This window comes from Ranitomeya imitator, chromosome 3 (assembly GCF_032444005.1).
Source record: "Ranitomeya imitator isolate aRanImi1 chromosome 3, aRanImi1.pri, whole genome shotgun sequence".
NCBI classification, from domain to species: domain Eukaryota; kingdom Metazoa; phylum Chordata; class Amphibia; order Anura; family Dendrobatidae; genus Ranitomeya; species Ranitomeya imitator.
The window spans coordinates 12,169,988-12,188,956 of NC_091284.1; the positions used below are offsets into that span (position 1 = coordinate 12,169,988).

The 18,969-nt window shown below is 48.0% G+C and overlaps 1 protein-coding gene across 3 annotated transcripts in view; it reads right to left on the bottom strand.

Annotated features, from left to right (window-relative positions):
- Positions 1-18,969, bottom strand: part of LOC138672485 (RNA polymerase-associated protein LEO1-like) — a 233,266-nt gene that overhangs the window by 199,560 nt on the left and 14,737 nt on the right. The window contains exons 2-4 of one of the 3 annotated variants that reach the window (XM_069760500.1): positions 10,823-10,902; positions 10,618-10,723; positions 4,216-4,594 (exon numbers count right to left, since the gene is read on the bottom strand). The exons of 1 other annotated variant lie outside the window; for it this stretch is intronic. In XM_069760500.1, coding sequence (XP_069616601.1) covers positions 4,216-4,594; positions 10,618-10,723; positions 10,823-10,902 — 565 coding nt within the window. Of the gene's footprint in view, positions 1-4,154; positions 4,595-10,617; positions 10,724-10,822; positions 10,903-18,969 lie in introns of those variants that run through there. One more of the 3 variants, XM_069760499.1, reaches the window with a different exon arrangement.

The following is an 18,969-nucleotide window of genomic DNA, read 5'->3' on the forward strand; positions in this document are numbered from 1 at the left end:
AATAGCTTGAGAGTTCAAGTGTCTGCCCTAGGAGCCCTCTATAGTGCTAACATAGCGGGTAATAGATGGATAGCAAGATTTGTTAGGGCATGTGAACGATGTACTCCGGTTCATGTCCCACGTCTACCACCCTGGGACTTGAATCTAGTTCTAGACGCCTTAACTGGACCTCCCTTTGAGCCCTTAGATTCTATCCCTCTAAAAAATGTCACATACAAGGTAGCTTTACTGATAGCCTTAACATCGGCCACACGAGTAGGAGACATCCAAGCCCTCTCCATAGACCCTCCATTCTTAAAGACATATCAGGACAGGGTGGTTCTCAAACCAGATCCATCATATCTCCCTAAAGTAGCGACAAAATACCATAGATCTCAGGAAATTTTCTTACCTTCCATTTTCGATAATCCACTAAATCCAGAGGAAGAGAAACTGCATATGTTAGACGTTAAAAGAGCAGTCCTAAGCTACATAGAGAGAACCCAGTCCTGCAGACAGAGTAGGGCTCTGTTTGTATCTTTTCGGGGTCACCGGAAAGGCCACGGGGTCACAAAAGCTACTTTGTCCCGGTGGATCAGAGAGGCTAACCATCTTGCATACTTGTCAAAGGGCAAAGATCCTCCAGAGGGAGTAAAGGTGCATTCAGCTCAAGCCGTATCATCCTCGTGGGTGGAGAATAAAGACATCTCAATCGAGCTCATATGTAAGGCCGCAACCTGGTCGTCGCCTTCTACTTTCTATAGACATTATAGACTTGATCTGTCTTCTGCATCTGACTTGGCATTCGGGAGAGCCGTCCTTAGTACGGTGATCCCACCCAGGTGAAGGTTCTCTGAAAATCTCTCATTGTGGGTGCTGTCGTGGCGAAGGGTAAAAAGCCGGATTACTTACCGGTAATGCCCTTTTAATGAGCCACGACAGCACCCTGTCACTTCCCACCCTAATAGTTATTAATACAAGATATTCTCATGGGTGAATATAGATAACATACAAACAAATTGTGGATATATTTATACTAATTTAACAACGGCGGTTCCTCTTGTACTCTGAAAAACAACTGAGGAGGAGAGGGGGACCGCCCCTTTTATCTCTGTAGGTTTCCTGTTCCTATGGGCGGATCCCTCTCTCATTGTGGGTGCTGTCGTGGCTCATTAAAAGGGCATTACCGGTAAGTAATCCGGCTTTTTCCTGTAAAGTCCCAGGGCGTGATGGAGGAGCAGTTTGTCCATGGTTACCGCCCTCCGGTACCTTACAGATACATGGTAAGTGTGTCAGACTGATGGACTATAGATACACCGTAAGTGTGCCAGACTAACAGACTACGAAGATGAGTCGCCCGCCAGGGCCATGGGGTACTCGGTACCGGGTCCACTACGTCACAGGGGGATGTCATGGCGGCGACCCGGTCCGCCCATGTAAAAGGGAAAGGTCTTTTAAGGGATAAAGTTTATGTTCGTGACGCTACCTGTGGTATTTGGTCAGTGGAGACCGACACTGCTTTAAGGGGTCCTCTGGGGTGATGTTAAGGCAGCTAGATGGTATAACTTCCCACTGGTGAAGTATATCCCCAGGGCTAGAGAGCGAGGACACAGGGTTGCAGTCTCTTTACCTTGTTTACTGTTGATTTCAGCAGCCACAGTCCAGGGCACCAGATCACAGGGCAGGCAGGGTCCGGCCGGCTTGGAGGCAAGTCCAGAGTCCCCTTATCCAGGTGAAAATAAAAGCCTTCCTCTGCGCCATGGAGGTGTAGTCCCTTACTGCCTATGGCTTCACATAAGGTCCTTACAGATGTTATCTCTCTCTCTGTCCCCTGGATTGGATAGGACGTAACCCGTATGACTGGTGGCTTGAGGCGGTTTATAGGGACTCTAGCATGCCCCAGCCTCTGAGGGGTGCCACCGTGCCTCCTGGGTATTGGTGCGGACAGGTAACTTACAGTTCAGCTGTCCTGCCGGTCTCTGATGTAAGTCGTAGAGGTCCTTACAACCTCGGTGTTCTGGCTACCGGTTTTCTGTGCCTCAGAAGGAGGCAGCCTGCTCGGGGCTGGTCTCCCCCTGGTATCATCTCCTGTGCTTTGCTCTCCTGCACGCTCACTGCAGTACCTTCCGCTTTCTGTATAGTCTCTTCCCAGGAGCTGCAGCAATGTGGCTTACACAGCTCCGTAAACCCCCTCTCCTCAGACTGCTCTAGCCTGCAGTCTGGCAGTCACTCGCTGTCTGAGGAACTAACTACTTTTCCTCCAAAACCACAATATATATATGGGGGAGTCACCTAATAAATAGGATCAAAAGCTCCCCCTTGTGGCCTGGAGTGTGAATGTGTTGAATGCTTGTGGTTACCTGGTGACAGTTATCCTTTCTTGCCTCACTCTCCCCGTGAGGAAAGCAACATTACTGTGATGACCAGGACCATGGGGCGCCACAGATACATGGTAAATTTGCCGGGCTGACAGATTATAGATGCCCGGTAAATGTGCCGGACTGACAGTCTATTATTATTATCATTTAATTTATATAGCTACATTGATTCCATGGTGTTGTACATGAGAAGGGGTTGCATACAAGTTACAGATATGACTTACAGTAAACTAACAATGACAGACTGGTACAGAGGGGCGAGGACCCTTGCCGGCTTACATTCTACAGGATTATGGGGAAGGAGACAGTAGGTCAGGGGTTGCGGTAGCTCCAATGGTGTTGAGGTGGCCGTGTGGTCTTTACAGGCTGTAAGCTTCTTTGAAGAGATGGGTTTTCAGGTTTGTTTTGAAGGATCCAAATGTGGTTGATAGTCGGACGTGTTGGGGCACAGAATTCCAGAGGATGGGGGATGTTCGGGAGAAGTCTTGGAGGTGGTTGGGTGAGGAGCGGATAAGCGTGGAGGAGAGAAGGAGGTCTTGGGAGGACCGGAGATTACGTGAGGGAAGATATTGAGAGATCTATAGATACACGGTAAATATGCCTAACTGAGGGTCTAAAGATACACGGTAAGGGTGCGTGTCCACGGTCCGTAATTATGGCGCTTTGGATGGAGCAGAAAACTCTCTCCTCCCAAAGTGCCGCCCCCTTCTGTGTTCATTGCACACATCCGGAATCTCCGCACCCCATACATAGGACACTGTGATTTACCTTGAGGCGATGGAGCGTCGCTGCAAGGTAAACAGACATGCTGCGTTCTAAAAAGACGCGCCGCATGTCTGTAAACGCAGGGCCACCAGAAGCGTGTTTTCACGCATAGTGGAGATGGGATTTCATATTTCAAATTTCATGGCTTCAGTCAACCCCCTTATACAGAAGCGATTACCTCCTGTCAGTGTTTCGCCGGCAGACGGCTAGAGCAAGATGTGACTGTTCTACACATGAGATCGTCATGGGACACTTAGTATTAAATGGACTACGGCAGACAAGGAGTATATGTTGGTTTATTGTTTTTGATTGTTTGCAGGAGACGCGGGCGTCTGGGATTAGGTGTTTGGTGATGTACATTGTATGTCATTATGTAAATGTTTTTTTTTTTTTTCTTACAATTGAACACAGTTGCCGGATGATGAGATTATTCTCCCATCATCGGCTCATGCTGTCACTATTATATGTGACAGCAGACATATTCGGATGGGAGTAGTAGTCCCATCAGACGACGCCTGGGTACACACTCACACACACACACCCACAGACAGACACACACACACACCCGCAGACAAACGCACACATAAATGCACACAGACATATACGCACATATTCTCCGCTCACTCTTCCTCCTTCTGACATCATTTCCTTTCTGCAGTGTTTTTGGCAGGCAGATCCGCAGCCCTTTTTACACCTGTGGTTTTGCTGTGCATTTGACTGACTCAATGGAAGTCAATGGGTGCAGAAACGCTGGAGATCCACAAAAAGAACTGACATGCTGCGGAAAATAAAACACTGTGAATCAGGATGGAATTTTCCACAGCATGTGCACACCAATTCTGGATTCCCACTGATTAACATTGCTTGAGCACTCCTTTGCAGATTTGGTGCAATTCTGCGCAGAAAAAACGCTGTGCATCCGCAACAAATCTGCAACGTGTGCACATAGCCGAAGTGTGCCGAACTGATGGTCGATAGATACAAGTAAAACAGTGATTATTCTTGTCACATAATATTTTCTCTTCTAACAACTTGTGCTAAATATTCTCTAGTTTTTTATTGTCTGGATCCGATAGACATTTACAGTATGTACCTCTGATCCTCATCCGTCCTCCTAGGATCCTGGTTATCATCCGTCCTCATGGAATCCTGGTTATCATCCGTCCTCATGGGATCCTGGTTATCATCCGTCCTCATGGGATCCTGGTTATCATCCGTCCTCATGGGATCCTGGTTATCATCCGTCCTCATGGGATCCTGGTTATCATCCGTCCTCATGGGATCCTGGTTATCATCCGTCCTCATGGGATCCTGGTTATCATCCGTCCTCATGGGATCCTGGCTATCATCCGTCCTCATGGGATCCTGGTTATCATCCGTCCTCATGGGATCCTGGTGATCATCCGTCCTCATGGGATCCTGGTGATCATCCGTCCTCATGGGATCCTGGTTATCATCTGTCCTCATAGAATCTGTAGGAAACAATCAGATCCATCATCACAGCGATGTCACAATATACAGACAACCCGTTCTTCAAAAGGGAATATGTCCACAGGTTTTTGCCCTCTAATTTGAGAGCAGCCTGACGTAGAAGCAGAGACCCTGCTTCCAGCAATGTGTCAATTATTGGGCTGCTTGCTGTAGTGTTATCAGCAGATTATCACTAGACACGGCTATGTAGTCCTCCACATTCATGTGTTCTGTATAACCCCGCCCCACCAGTGATTGGCAGCTTTCTCTGTATAACCCACAGAAGTGATTGCCAGTTTTCTGTGTACACTGTGTATAGGCAGAAAGTTGCCAACCTGTGTTGAGGGCGAGGTTATACAGAGAAAGCTGCCAATCACTGGTGGGGACGGGGTTATACAGAACACATGAATGTGGAGGACTACATAGCAGTGTCTAGTGATAATCTGCTGATAACACAAGCAAGCAGCCCAATAATTGACACATTGCTGGACACTACTGGAACAATACGTGTCCTCCCACCTCTCCTTCTGCTCCCTCTTTGACCACTTACAATCTGGCTTCCGAACACATCACTCAACTGAAACTGCCCTAATTAAGGTCACCAATGACCTCTTAACCGCCAAGAGCAAGCAACACTACTCTGTCCTCCTCCTCCTGGACCTGTCCTCTGCCTTCTACACTACTCTGTCCTCCTTCTCCTGGACCTGTCCTCTGCCTTCTACACTACTCTGTCCTCCTTCTCCTGGACCTGTCCTCTGCCTTCTACACTACTCTGTCCTCCTCCTCCTGGACCTGTCCTCTGCCTTCTACACTACTCTGTCCTCCTTCTCCTGGACCTGTCCTCTGCCTTCTACACTACTCTGTCCTCCTTCTCCTGGACCTGTCCTCTGCCTTCTACACTACTCTGTCCTCCTTCTCCTGGACCTGTCCTCTGCCTTCTGCACTACTCTGTCCTCCTCCTCCTGGACCTGTCCTCTGCCTTCTACACTACTCTGTCCTCCTTCTCCTGGACCTGTCCTCTGCCTTCTATACTACTCTGTCCTCCTTCTCCTGGACCTGTCCTCTGCCTTCTACACTACTCTGTCCTCCTCCTCCTGGACCTGTCCTCTGCCTTCTACACTACTCTGTCCTCCTTCTCCTGGACCTGTCCTCTGCCTTCTACACTACTCTGTCCTCCTTCTCCTGGACCTGTCCTCTGCCTTCTACACTACTCTGTCCTCCTTCTCCTGGACCTGTCCTCTGCCTTTGACACAGTGGACCATTCCCTATTATTACAGACCCTCTCATCCCTTGGCATCACAGACTTGGCCCTATCCTGGATCTTGTCATACCTAACAGACCGGACATTCAGTGTCTCCCTCCCACAAACCACCTCCTCACCTCGCCCTCTATCTGTCGGAGTTCCACAAGGCTCTGTTCTAGGACCCCTGCTCTTCTCCATTTAAACCTTTGGCCTGGGACAGCTCATAGAATCCCACGGTTTACAATATCATCTCTACGCCGATGACACGCAGATCTACCTATCTGGACCCGACCTCACTTCCTTACTGATCAAAATCCCGCACTGTCTATCCGCCATTTCATCCTTCTTTTCTGCTCGTTTTCTAAAACTGAACATGGACAAAACAGAATTCATCATCTTTCCCCCTCTTCATTCTACCCCTCCACCCGACCTATCCATCAATGTCAGTGGCTGCTCACTTTCCCCAGTCCTGCGTGCTCGGTGCCTCGGGGTGATCCTCCACTCTGCCCTCTCTTTCAAGCCACATATCTAATCCCTTTCCTCCTCTTGCTGATTCCAACTCAAAAACATTTCCCGGATCCGCGCATTCCTTGACCGCAACACCACAAAAACCCTAGTCCATGCCCTCATCATCTCTCGCCTTGACTACTGTAACCTCCTGCTCTGTGGTCTCCCCTCTAACACTCTCGCACCCCTCCAATCCATCCTACACTCTGCTGCCCGACTAATCCACCTGTCCCCCCGCTATTCCCCGACCTCTCCCCTCTGTCACATACATTGTGTATCCTTTATTATATTCTGAATAAAAAGAAGCCCCAGAACGTCGTCCTGAGAGCCGTGATCCAGCTGTGCGGAGCTTGTATTAGTGATGTGTGTTCATCGTTCTGCCGCACTCGGATGTAGGATGGCAGGTCTATGGTTTCCATCGCTATAATGCGGTGGTCTCCAACCTGCGGCTTGTGGGCCCTAGACGTGTGGCTTGTGACTGTCTGCTAGATCTGGTGCATCAAGCTGGCAGCGTACTATGAAGCGATGGTCTCCAGATGGTGCCCTCAACAGGGCAGAGCAAAGTACGCCTGCGCCGGAGCCGTGGCTGAAGATCAGAAGAGGACGTCTTGTAATGAAGATGGGAGGCGCCGCAGCGGACCAGAGACGCCCGTTTGACCGGACCGCAGTGGGACCGCCCCTGGGTGAGTATAATCTAACGTCTTTTTCTCCTCTTTCAGGTAACATCGGGGGCTTATCTACAGCATTACAGAATGCATTACAGAATGCTGTAGATAAGCCCCTGATGCCGGTGGGCTTACCTCACCCGCGATTTTCGGGGTGACAGGTTCCCTTTAATCAGTGTATATGGTGAAAGCCTCGATATACTGACAGTTCCACTAGTTCTGCCGGTGACTCCTGGAGCTGGTGTCCCTTCGATCACGTGATCAGTCATGTGACTATAACCCCTTCAAAAATTCTGGAATCATCGGCCTTGGAGGACGTTCACTCAGTTGTTTAATTTTGTAGAAAAAAAGCCGATCACAGACATGACACAAAACTAAAGTCATTTCAAATGGCAACTTTCTGGCCTTAAGAAACACTAAAAGAGATCACGAACAAACAATGTGGATGTCAGTAATGGTTGCTTTTTTTAACCAAACATAGGGAAAAAATTATGGAATCACTCAATTCTGAGGAAAAAATTATGGAATCATAAAAAATAAACAAAAAAACCCTCCAACACATCACTAGTATTTTGTTGCCCCCCCTCTGGCTTTTCTAACAGCTTGCAGTCTCTGAGGCCTGGACTTAATGAGGGTCACACAGGACTCTTCATCAATCTGCCTCCAACTTTCTCTGATTGCTGTCTCCAGATCAGCTTTGCAGGTTGGATTCTTGTCATCGACCATTTTCTTCAACTTCCACCAAAGATTTTCAATTGGAATGAGATCCGGACTATTTGCAGCCCATGACATTGACCTTATGTGTCTTTTTTTCAAGGAATGTTTGCACAGTTTTTGCTCTATGGCAGGATACATCATCATCTTGAAAAACGATTTCATCATCCCCAAACATCCTTTCAATTGATGGGATAAGAAAAGTGTCCAAAATATCAACATAAACTTGTGCATTTATTGAAGACTAGATGGTAGCCCGATTCTAACGCATCAGGTATTCTAGAATATGTATGTATGTATGTATATAGCCGCCACATAGTATATAGCACAGGCTACGTACCAAACAGTATATAACACAGGCCATGCAGTATATAACATTGTCCACGTAGTATATAACACTGCCCACGTAGTATATAGCAGCCACATAGTATATAGCACATCCCACGCAGTATATAACACATCCCACGCAGTATATAACACAGCCCACGCAGAATACAGCACAGCCCATGCAGAATATAGCACAGCCCACGCAGTATATAGCACAGCCCACGCAGTATATAGCACAGCCCACGCAGTATATAACACAGCCCACGCAGTATATAACACGGGCCATGCAGTATATAACACAGCCCACGTAATATATAGCACAGCCCATGCAGTATATAACACAGCCCACGCAGTATATAACACTGTCCACGTGGTATATAGCACAGACCACGCAGTGTATAACACAGGCCACGCAGTATATAACAGGCCACGCAGTATATAACAGGTCACACAGTATATAACACAGCCCACGCAGTATATAACACTGCCCATGTGGTATATAGCAGCCATGCAGTATATAACACAGCCCACGTAGTATATAGCAGTGTGGGCCCCATATTCCTGTTTAAAAAAATAATTAAAATAGAAAATAGTTATATACTCACCCTCCGGCGTGCAGTGAAGCTGTCCCACTGCGTGCGCGGCTGCCGCCAGCTCTGTTCCCAGGATGCATTGCGAAATTACCCAGATGACTTAGCGGTCGGAAGCTGGCGGACAACGGAAGGTGAGAATAGCAGGTTTTTTGTTTTTTTATTATTTTTAACATTAGATCTTTTTACTATTGATGCTGCATATTCAGCATCAATAGTAAAAAGTTGGTCACACAGGGTTAATAGCAGCGTTATCGGAGTGCGTTGCCCGCGGCATAACGAGGTCCATTAGCGCTGTCATTAACCCTGTGTAAGCGCTGACTGGAGGGGAGTATGGAGCGGGCGCCGGGCACTGGCTGGACGGGAGTAGGGAGGGGCTAATTCTCGGCCGGGCTGTGGCCGTCGCTGATTGGTCGCGGTAGCCGGCGAGACCAATCAGCGACGCGCGATTTCCGAGATGGAAGTTGCAGACAGACTGACGGAAGTACCCCCTAGACAATTATATATATATAGACTAGATTGTGGCCCGATTCTAACGCATCGGGTGTTCTAGAATATGTATGTAGTTTATTTATGAAGATTTAAAAACAATGCAATGAATACACAGGATTTTCCGGGTAAAATATATACATTAGCATTAAATTTTATTGCTCATAGAACTTAATACAACTGAACGAAATTATTAAACACATCGTCAAAATATATAAACCATTACATGAATATCTAACTGTATTTAAATAAATCATCGGAAGAAAGAAGTACATCGACACTATAATATATTTGTGCGTGGCACTGTGACTGACAGAACTGCGCCTGTCGCTGATTGGTCTCGGGAAGCTGCCGCGACCAATCAACAACGCGGGATTTCCGTTAGAGACAGAATTAGACGATTATAAAGTAGATATAATGACAGCCATCTCCCCAGTGCCTTTACCTGACATGCAGCCCCATATCATCAATGACTGTGGAAAGTTGCATGTTCTCTTCAGGCAGACATCTTTATAAATCTCATTGGAACGGCCCCAAACCAAAGTTTCCAGCATCATCACCTTGCCCAATGCAGATTCGCGATTCATCACTGAATATGACTTTCATCCAGTAACCACAGGCCACCATTGCTTTTCCTTAGCCCACTGTAACCTTGGTTTTTTCTGTTTAGGTGTTAATGATGGCTTTCGTTTAGCTTTTCTGTATGTAAATCCCATTTCCTTTAGGCGGTTTCTTACAGTTCGGTCACAGACGTTGACTCCAGTTTCCACCCATTCGTTCCTCATTTGTTTTGTTGTGCATTTCCTGTTTTGGAGACATATTGCTTTAAGTTTCCGGTCTTGACACTTTGATGTCTTCCAGTATGTTTGCCTTTAACAACCTTCCCATGTTGTTTGTATTTGTTCCAGATTTTAGACACAGCTGACTGTGAACAACCAACATCTTTTGCAACATTGCGTGATGATTTACCCTCTTTTAAGAGTTTGATAATCCTCAGTTTCAATTGACATCTCTCGTGTTGGAGCCATGATTCATGTCAGTCCACTTGGTGCAGCAGCTGTCCAAAGTGTGATCACTCCTTTTTAGATGCAGACTAACGAGCAGATCTAATCTGATGTAGGTGTTAGTTTTGGGTATGAAAATTTACAGGGTGATTCCATAATTTTTTCCTCAGAATTGAGTGGTTCCAAAATTTTTTCCCTATGCTTGGTTAAAAAGTAACCATTACTGACTACCACATTTTTGTTCTTGATTTCTTTGAGAGTTTCTTAAAGAAAGTTGCCATCTGAAATGACTTTAGTTTTGTGCCACGTCTGTGATCGGCTTTTTATCTACAAAATTAAACAACTGAATGAACATCCTCCAAGGCCGGTGATTCCAGAATTTTTGCCAGGGGTTGTACTACCCCTATTGTGTGTGAATGTTAGTGGTAATGGTATTGGGAATGTAGCATCAGATAAACTGTAGAATAATCATGAACATAATGACACCTGCGGGACTGGCTCCAGGGGTGGTTGAGGGGGCGAGACAATAATTTCCTTGACTGTTCATCTCCAGATCCTCAGTCCTGGACTCCAATCTCTTCTTCCTCAGACACTAGAAACATAAGAGATCACAGATCTAGTAGATCCCTCGTCTCCTCCACAGAATTATATCTTATATTTATCCAGGAAATCGCCCAAAACACTGACTTACCAAAAAGACTACAGCAAAGACGATCAGAACAGCAACAAGAACACCAACAACAGGAACAAGAACACCAACAACAGGAAAATCTTCGGATGGGAGAAAGAAGAGATGCCAACATTGTAAGAGGCCTTGGACATTGCGGGATCAGTTGTAGTTCTGAGTCATTCATTCTACTAGACAGGGCACTGAAATTGGGGAAAAAAATCCAAGTGCAATGTTTAAAAAATACCACAATTCTACGGAGTCCATCGTGCAGTAAAAAGGACGTCGAAACAGCTCCGTACAATTACAACGATACAAAACATGGATAGACGCCTAAGGGGTAAGGTTTCTCCTCGTGGAGACTGACGCTCTGGCATGCCAAGGTGAGGAGGCTTATTCACCATGCAATGCTCCTCTGGGAAATTGAATATGCAAATTGCCTCTTCAGAGAGGAAGAGAACTAGAACTCTAGGGCCACCTGTTGGAAGCAGCGATCCTACAAATCATCATCGACCCTTTAACGAACCTTGTAATATGACCTAGCATATAAGCCAAATCAGAAACTCAATTTGCAGACAAGGTGTTTCAGAGTATTGATCCTCATCAGTGCAAAGTATGAGAACTGATTTGACTAGGTAAGAGGCAAACGTGGATGAATTTTTTATTTTTTTGATTCAGTAAAAAAAATTGGATTTTTCTGGTGAAAAACAGCCTTAGAAACCAAATCTGGCATTTCAACCTTTTTTTTGGGAAAATTCAGAATATGGTTAAAAATATATATATATACATTTTGATAGACTGGACTTTTACAGACATAATGACACCAATTATGCTTATCCCCTTCCTGAAATTGAATATATAGGTAAGTTCTGGCGATTTGGAGGGCACAGCAGCTGAACTCCAGCAGACAAAGCCAGGAGAGGAGCCCGCATCCCCCGGCTGTTTAACCCTCTCAAACCTGTGATCAAAAGCGATCACAGTATTTAGGAGACGTAATTGTAGACTGCCAGTGGTTGTCATGGAAACCCAAAATCAAATGACAACCAACCTCCGGGTCGGCCAACTACATATAATACCCCAGTAATACTCTCTTACCTGTAATCTCCAGTACATGGGGTATAGAAGGTGTGAGGTACATATAATACCCCAGTAATACCCTCTTACCTGTAATCTCCAGCACATGGGGTATAGAAGGTGTGGGATACATATAATACCCCAGTAATACCCTCTTACCTGTAATCTCCAGTACATGGGGTATAGAAGGTGCGGGGTATATATAATACCCCAGTAATACCCTCTTACCTGTAATCTCCAGTACATGAGGTATAGAAGGTGTGAGGTACATATAATACCCCTGTAAGGAGGTGAAGCACAAGAAGAGTCCGGGGGCGGTTACCTTCTCGGCTCCGTGCCTGGAACCATTGAGCTGTGCTACAGGTTTCCCAGGGGGCAGACTTAGAGACTGGGACAGGAAGGAAGTCGGGCAGAGAGCGGGAAAGGCGCGCGCGCAAGGAGCAGAGCAGCGTGAACAGCAGTCAGAGCAGGGTACAGCTGCACTTCGGGAGAGAGAGAGCTCCCGGTCAGAGGACAAATACAGGGAGACTGCCCAGAAAGACTGCATCTTGTGAGTACATGAAAGCGGACTCTGCTGTGACTGGAGAGGGGCGCTTTGAGACCCGTGTAGAGACATTGGCCTGTGTAGAGACTGCGACCCCCTGGTACCCGCGGTATCAGTACAGAGACTGTGACCCCTGGTACCCATGGTATCAGTGCAGAGTCCCTGATTCCTCGCGAGAGACTTAATAATAGACTGACCATCGTTTTCCCGGGATAGGCTGTGCTGTAAAAACTGAAGACTCAGATCCTCTCCATTTCACATTAACTCCCGAAACCCCAGGCAGCGGGCTCCTAGAGACTACTCAGCCCACGGACAACAGAGGGCCGAAAAGTGCCGCTGTTTCTCGGCGCCTATGTTGGAGAAGACGACCCTTCCAGCAAGTCCTCATCAGACTGATAAGTGCTCTTTTCTCAAGAAAATCCTGCTTACTTCTGTTACACTGTTTGACTCCCATATTTTTGCACTGTTTTATTGCTAGTTATATTCCATTGCTTCCTCCCTGCGAGGAGAATCTGATTCCTGTTATTAAACCCCTCAACTGTTGGTCTGTCTGTTCTGTGGTGACATACTCAGTACCTGCATACTATTACATTTGACATAGTCGGCAGGATGTCACACAGTAGCGCGGACAGGGCAGACCAAGCAGCTGGGGAAGTTCCCAGGTCTAGCATTTCCCTAGGAACCATGTTGAATAATTTGCCAAGGTTCACTGGGAACAATGTAATGCTGTGGAGTTGGACGGAGCGTATCCGGGGAATGATGCATCCCATGACACCAGCCCTGGAGGCAGAAATTGCATTGATGGCCCTGGAGGAGGAGGCGCGGGATTCTGTCATGCATAGGTCCCCCCGGGAGAGAGATACCCTGGACAAAGTGCTGTGCGTACTTGAGGAGACGCATGGGGACCCCACTGACGTAGGGGAACTTCGCATGCGACTTTTTCACCGGGTACAACGGGAGGGGGAGACTGTGACCCAATTCATGAACACCCTACAAGTGCTTCACACTGCTATCAGACGAAAGGACGGTGTAGGGGTTGGGTCAGTTGATGTGGTGCTCAGAGATCAGCTGGTGACGGGACTGCATGACGCAATGATGAAACAGGCACTGCGAGAGCACATGCGAGTAAAGCCAGATATGACTTTCTCTGAGGTTGGCAGTGAGGCGCGTGTGCGAGAACAAGAACAAGGAGCTGGTGGGAAGGGTGCAGAGCGGGGAGGTAACCACCACCGCAGACAATATTCCCCAGTGGGTGGAGGACCTGAGAATGGAGATTAGACAGGTCCGTGAAGAAATGTAGGCCTCCAGAAGAACTAAGGCAGAAGGGCCCAGCCCTCTGGTGCGAGACAGAGAAGCTGCTCCCTGAAAGGAGGGTGAAACTACCAGGAGGAGAAGCCCTCTTACATGCTACACTTGTGGAGAATCCGGCCACATTGCTCGATGGTGTCCCCGGCGGAGCCGACCATCCCCACGTCCTCCTTTAAACTAGGTGGCTCTGAGCTCGAGGGGCACCGCTCGGAGCGTGAAGAACAGTGGAGGAGGATTAAAAGTCCCCACAGCCTTGTTTCCACATGCCCACTGGTCTGGTCAGAAATCAATGAAAGAGCAGTGCGGTGCTTGATAGACACCGGCTCACAAGTGACCACCATGCCTGAGAGATATTTCCGCCGTCACTTCACAGAGGCGCTAGGGCCCGAATGGGGCCCTGTGATCAAACTTATGGCAGCCAATCACTTGCCCATCCCGGTCGCAGGGGTGGTATGGCTGAACATAGAGGTCTGCGGAAAAGACCTCGGGAGAAGAGGATTGGTACTGGTGGATGTAGAGGTAGCTAAAGACCATACCGTGACCCTGGGCATGAATGTGTTAAAAGACCTCGGAAGCCTGGTTTTCAACGAGTCCCTGGAACAGTTCCTGCAACAATGGAGTTACCAAACCCCCAGAGAAGGGTCTTTCAACAACTGATACTGACCGCCCAGGTCTGGGAAGCATACAGCGACGGAAAGGAACTGGGCAAAGTCGTCGCCCCCACCTCGAGTGTTGCCCCCTTGGCAGATGGTGCTTCCCCTGCCTATATGAGCCGGCATCCCGCTGGATGGGGTCAAAGTCCAAATTGAGCCCAGCAGAGCCGACCTGCTGCCATCAGGAATATTGGTCGCGCGGTCCCTGGCTACCGTGCGGGATGGAACTGTCCTTGTGCGCTGCATAAATTTGGGGGAGACAGATACAACTTTGCCCCCTAGAAGTGAAGTCGCCCAAGCCCTGTGCCTCCCAGACGAGTTGGTCCCAACTGAGGCGGTACAGCTGACCGCAAGGCCAGAAGATCCATGGCAGGTTACCGTCAAGGCCGGAGGCAGCTCCGGACCCTAGATTACTGTAAGAAGGGTGCCAGATACTGGAACGCATGAGGGCGGAGCTCTCAGAACTTACTCCGCAGCAGGTACCTCAGGTGGAAGCCGTATTGGGGAAATTTCAGGAGGCGTTCGCTAAAGATGAAGATGACTTTGGATGTACCACGGCCATCAACCACAAGATACCCACCGGGGATGCGGCACCAATCCGGGAACGGTACCGCCAAATACCCCCACAGATGTACCAGGAAGTGAAGGGAATGCTGTCACACATGCTGAAGAAGGGAGTTATACACGAGAGTCAGAGCCCGTGGGCTGCCCCTATTGTCTTGGTGAGAAAGAAAGATGGGTCCTTGCGGTTCTGTGTGGACTATAGCCGGCTCAACGCTTGCACAGTGCGGGACTCGTACCCACTGCCCAGGATAGAGGAATCCCTGACGGCACTAGGGAATGCCATATATATTTCTCCACATTAGACTTGGCCAGCAGCTACTGGCAGGTGCCCATGTTGAGCAAGACCGAGCCAAGACAGCTTTCATCCTTCCGATGGGACTGTATGAGTTCGAGCGGATGCCCTTCGGCCTAGCAAACACCTCAGGAACATTTCAGCGACTCATGGAGAGATGCCTGGGGGACCTGAACTTTGAATCCACTTTGATTTACTTGGATGATATCATCGTCTTTGCCCCCACCTTTGAGGAGCATCTGCAGAGACTAGAGCAAGTTCTGAGTCGGCTACAGAAGTATGGCTTGAAAGTGAAACCCCAGCGTTGTCTCCGCTGAGGGGGTGAGGCCTTCCCAGGAGAAGATCGCTGCGGTACAAGAGTGACCAACTCCAAAAACTGTGAAAGATGTGCGTGCGTTCCTGGGACTCACAGGATACTACAGACGCTTCGTAAAAGACTTTTCCCGCCTTGCTAATCCACTCCAGGAGTTGGTGAGGGGAGTGCCCTCTTGCACCAAAAACAGGAACATACAGTGCGGGAAGCATCAGGAGGAGGCATTCTTGGCTTTGAAGAAGGCTTTGACGGAGGCACCCGTGCTGGCCTATGCTGACTTCACACAACCGTTCATCTTGCACACTGATGGGAGCCTGCAGGGCCTCGGGGCCATACTATCGCAGATGCAGGACGGGAAAGAGCGCGTCATTGCATACGCCAGTCGGTCTTTGCATGACTCGGAAAAGAATCCAGAAAACTACAGTTCGTTTAAGCTGGAGTTGTTGGCGCTGGTGTGGGCAATGACTGAGAAGTTCGTGGAATATCTGGCTGGCTCAGAAGTTCATGTACGTACCAATAACAATCCGTTTGCCCATCTCGAGAATGCCAAGTTAGGGGCCCTAGAACAACGTTGGGTAGCCCGAATGGCCAAGTTCCGATACAGAATTTCGTATAAAACAGGAGCTGTTCATGCGGATGTCCTCTCCTGAGTAAACTATCGCAAACCAGCTCCCAGCCAGGATGAACAACTGGAAGATGTGGAGGTTCCAGGTTTTGGAGAGACTGCCAGGACGGTGGCAGCGACGTGGGAAATTGAACAGGAAGAGGCCTGTGTGAATTTGCTGGAGCAGCGCGATGAGTGGGTCCGAGTGCAGCAGGGGGATCCAGAGATAGCTCAGTTGAGAAGGTGGGTTGTGCCTGAACAAATGCCCAATAGGTACGAGAGGAGGTTCATGTCACCTAAAGTATTGAAGATGCTACACCAGTGGGAGAGGCTCCAGTTGCGAGATGGTATCCTGTACTGGAAGGTATTCCTGCAAACAGAACTCAGTCTTGTATGGCAGACGGTGATTCCCTCGTCCTTGATAGATCAAGTGGCTAAGGAAGCACATGAGAAAGGAGCAACTTTGGGCCAGAAAAAACTTTCCAGTGGTTACAGCGCCTATTTTATCATCCCAACTTAAGGAACATTGTGGAGAAAGTATGTCAGCAATGCAGAAGTTGTGAGCTGGTCAAACCACCAGAACAACGAGCCCCCACAGAGATGGTGAGGTCTTCTGGCCACATGGACCTGCTCGCAATAGATTACTTGACAATTGGACCAGCACACCAAGGCTATGAGCATTGTTTAGTGATGATAGACCACTTTACTAAATTTGCCGTAGTCCACTCGGGACCAGACTGCCGAGTCTGCTGCTCACGCAATTTGCAAACACTTCATACAGGTGTACGGGTGTCCTGTTCAAATCCATTCTGATCAAGGGGCCTGCTTCCTCGGAAGAGTGATGGAGGAGCTGCACCAGCTGTACAAAATCGATAAGTCCCAGACCACCCCTTATTATCCACAGGGAAATGGGGCTTGTGATAGATTTAACCACACTCTGATTCAAATGCTCAGGACCCTGGAAGAGGACCAGAAGGTGAAGTGGACTGAGTCCGTCCCTGAATTGGTGTGGGCTAGGGTTGAGCGAAACGGATCGGACATTTTCAAAAGTCGCCGACTTTCGGCAAAGTTGGGTTTCATGAAACCCGACCCGATCCTAGTGTGGGATCGGCCATGAGGTCAGCGATCATCGTGCCAAAGTCACGTTTCGTATGACGCTTTCAGCGCCATTTCTCATCCAATGAAGGAGGATGCAGAGTGTGGGTAGCGTAGGTCTCGGTCAACACCATCTTAGAGAAGGGCATTACAGTGATTGACTTGCTTTTTGCGGCATCACAGGGGCTATAAAGGGGCGTACACACCGACCGCCATCTTACTTCTGCCGATCTTAGCATAGGGAAAGGTTGCTGCAGCTTCATCAGAAGAAGGGATATAGTTAGGGAGGGAAGACTAACGCCGAAACTGCTTGTGCTGTAGCGATTTCCACTGTCCAACACCTCCTTTTCTTTGCAGGAACAGTGGAGTTTTTTTTTGTGTGCATCAGCTCTGTAGCTTATTAGGCTGCCGTATAAGGCTCCCTGATAGCTGCATTGCTGTTTGTACGCCACTGTGAAAACCAACTGCTTTTTTAACAGCAAAAATCCTGTTGCTCCTTTCTGCACAGTTCTCTTGTTTCTTTGTCCACACTTTTGTGTGCAGTAGTCCTTTTTATTGCTGCCATACTTGTCCTTTGATCATTGTAGGGAGATTGAAATTGAACTACAGCCCTTGTATTTTTTTTATATATCTGCCAGCCACGTTCTGCCACTTACATTGTGCAGTGTAATACACAGGGCCTGGTTTTTGCTGCAGTCTCCCCCCCCCCCCAAAAAAAAAAGGGAGATTTAAATTGCCAACAAGTTTCTATACGTCAGTTCTGTTAGTCGTATATCTGCCAGCCACGTTCTGCCACTTACATTGCGTAGTGTAATACACAGGGCCTGTTTTTTGCTGCAGTCTCGCCCCCCCCCCCCCAAAAAAAGGAGATTTAAATTGCCAACAAGTTTCTATACGTCAGTTCTGTTAGTCGTACATCTTCCAGCCACGTTCTGCCACTTACATTGTGTAGTGTAATACACAGGGCCTGTTTTTTGTTGCAGTCTCCCCCCCAAAAAAAAGGGAGATTTAAATTGCCAGCAAGTTTCTATACATCAGTTTTGTTAGTCGTATATCTGCCAGCCACGTTCTGCCACTTACATTTTGTAGTGTAATACACAGGGCCTGTTTTTTGCTGCAGTCTCCCCCCCAAAAAGGGAGTTTTAAACTGCCAACAAGCTTCTATACATCAGTTCTGTTTGTCGTACATCTTCCAGCCACGTTCTGCCACTTACATTGTGTAGTGTAATACACTACGCCTGAGTTTTGTTGCAGTCTCCCCCCCCAAAAAAAAAAGTGAGATTAAAATTCTCCACAAGTTTATATACACCTTCTACCTTGTTTCACAGTACCATATAACGGTTGTTATTTTGGTTAGATTTTTCCAAAAATGAGGAAGTCTGGTGGAAGATACCGTCGGCGGGTGTTGCCAGCTGGTACTGATGGTGGTGTTGGTGGTGGTGGAGCATCTGGTGGTAGTGGGAAAAGCAAAATAGCACCATAGGCTCGAGGTGTTGAGCCAGCGTCATCGTCTGGCTGCACAAGGCCTCGAAGGCTCCCTTATCTGGGAGTAGGAAAACCACTTTTAAAGCCGGAGCAGCAGGAAAAAGTTTTGGCTTTCCTTGCTGACTCAGCCTCTAGCTCTTTCGCCTCCTCTTCAGAAGGTTCGAAATCTAAAAGCGTCGTCAGTGGATGCTCCCGGTCAGGAACAAGTCGCTTCCTTGTGTCCTTCACCTAAACCACAA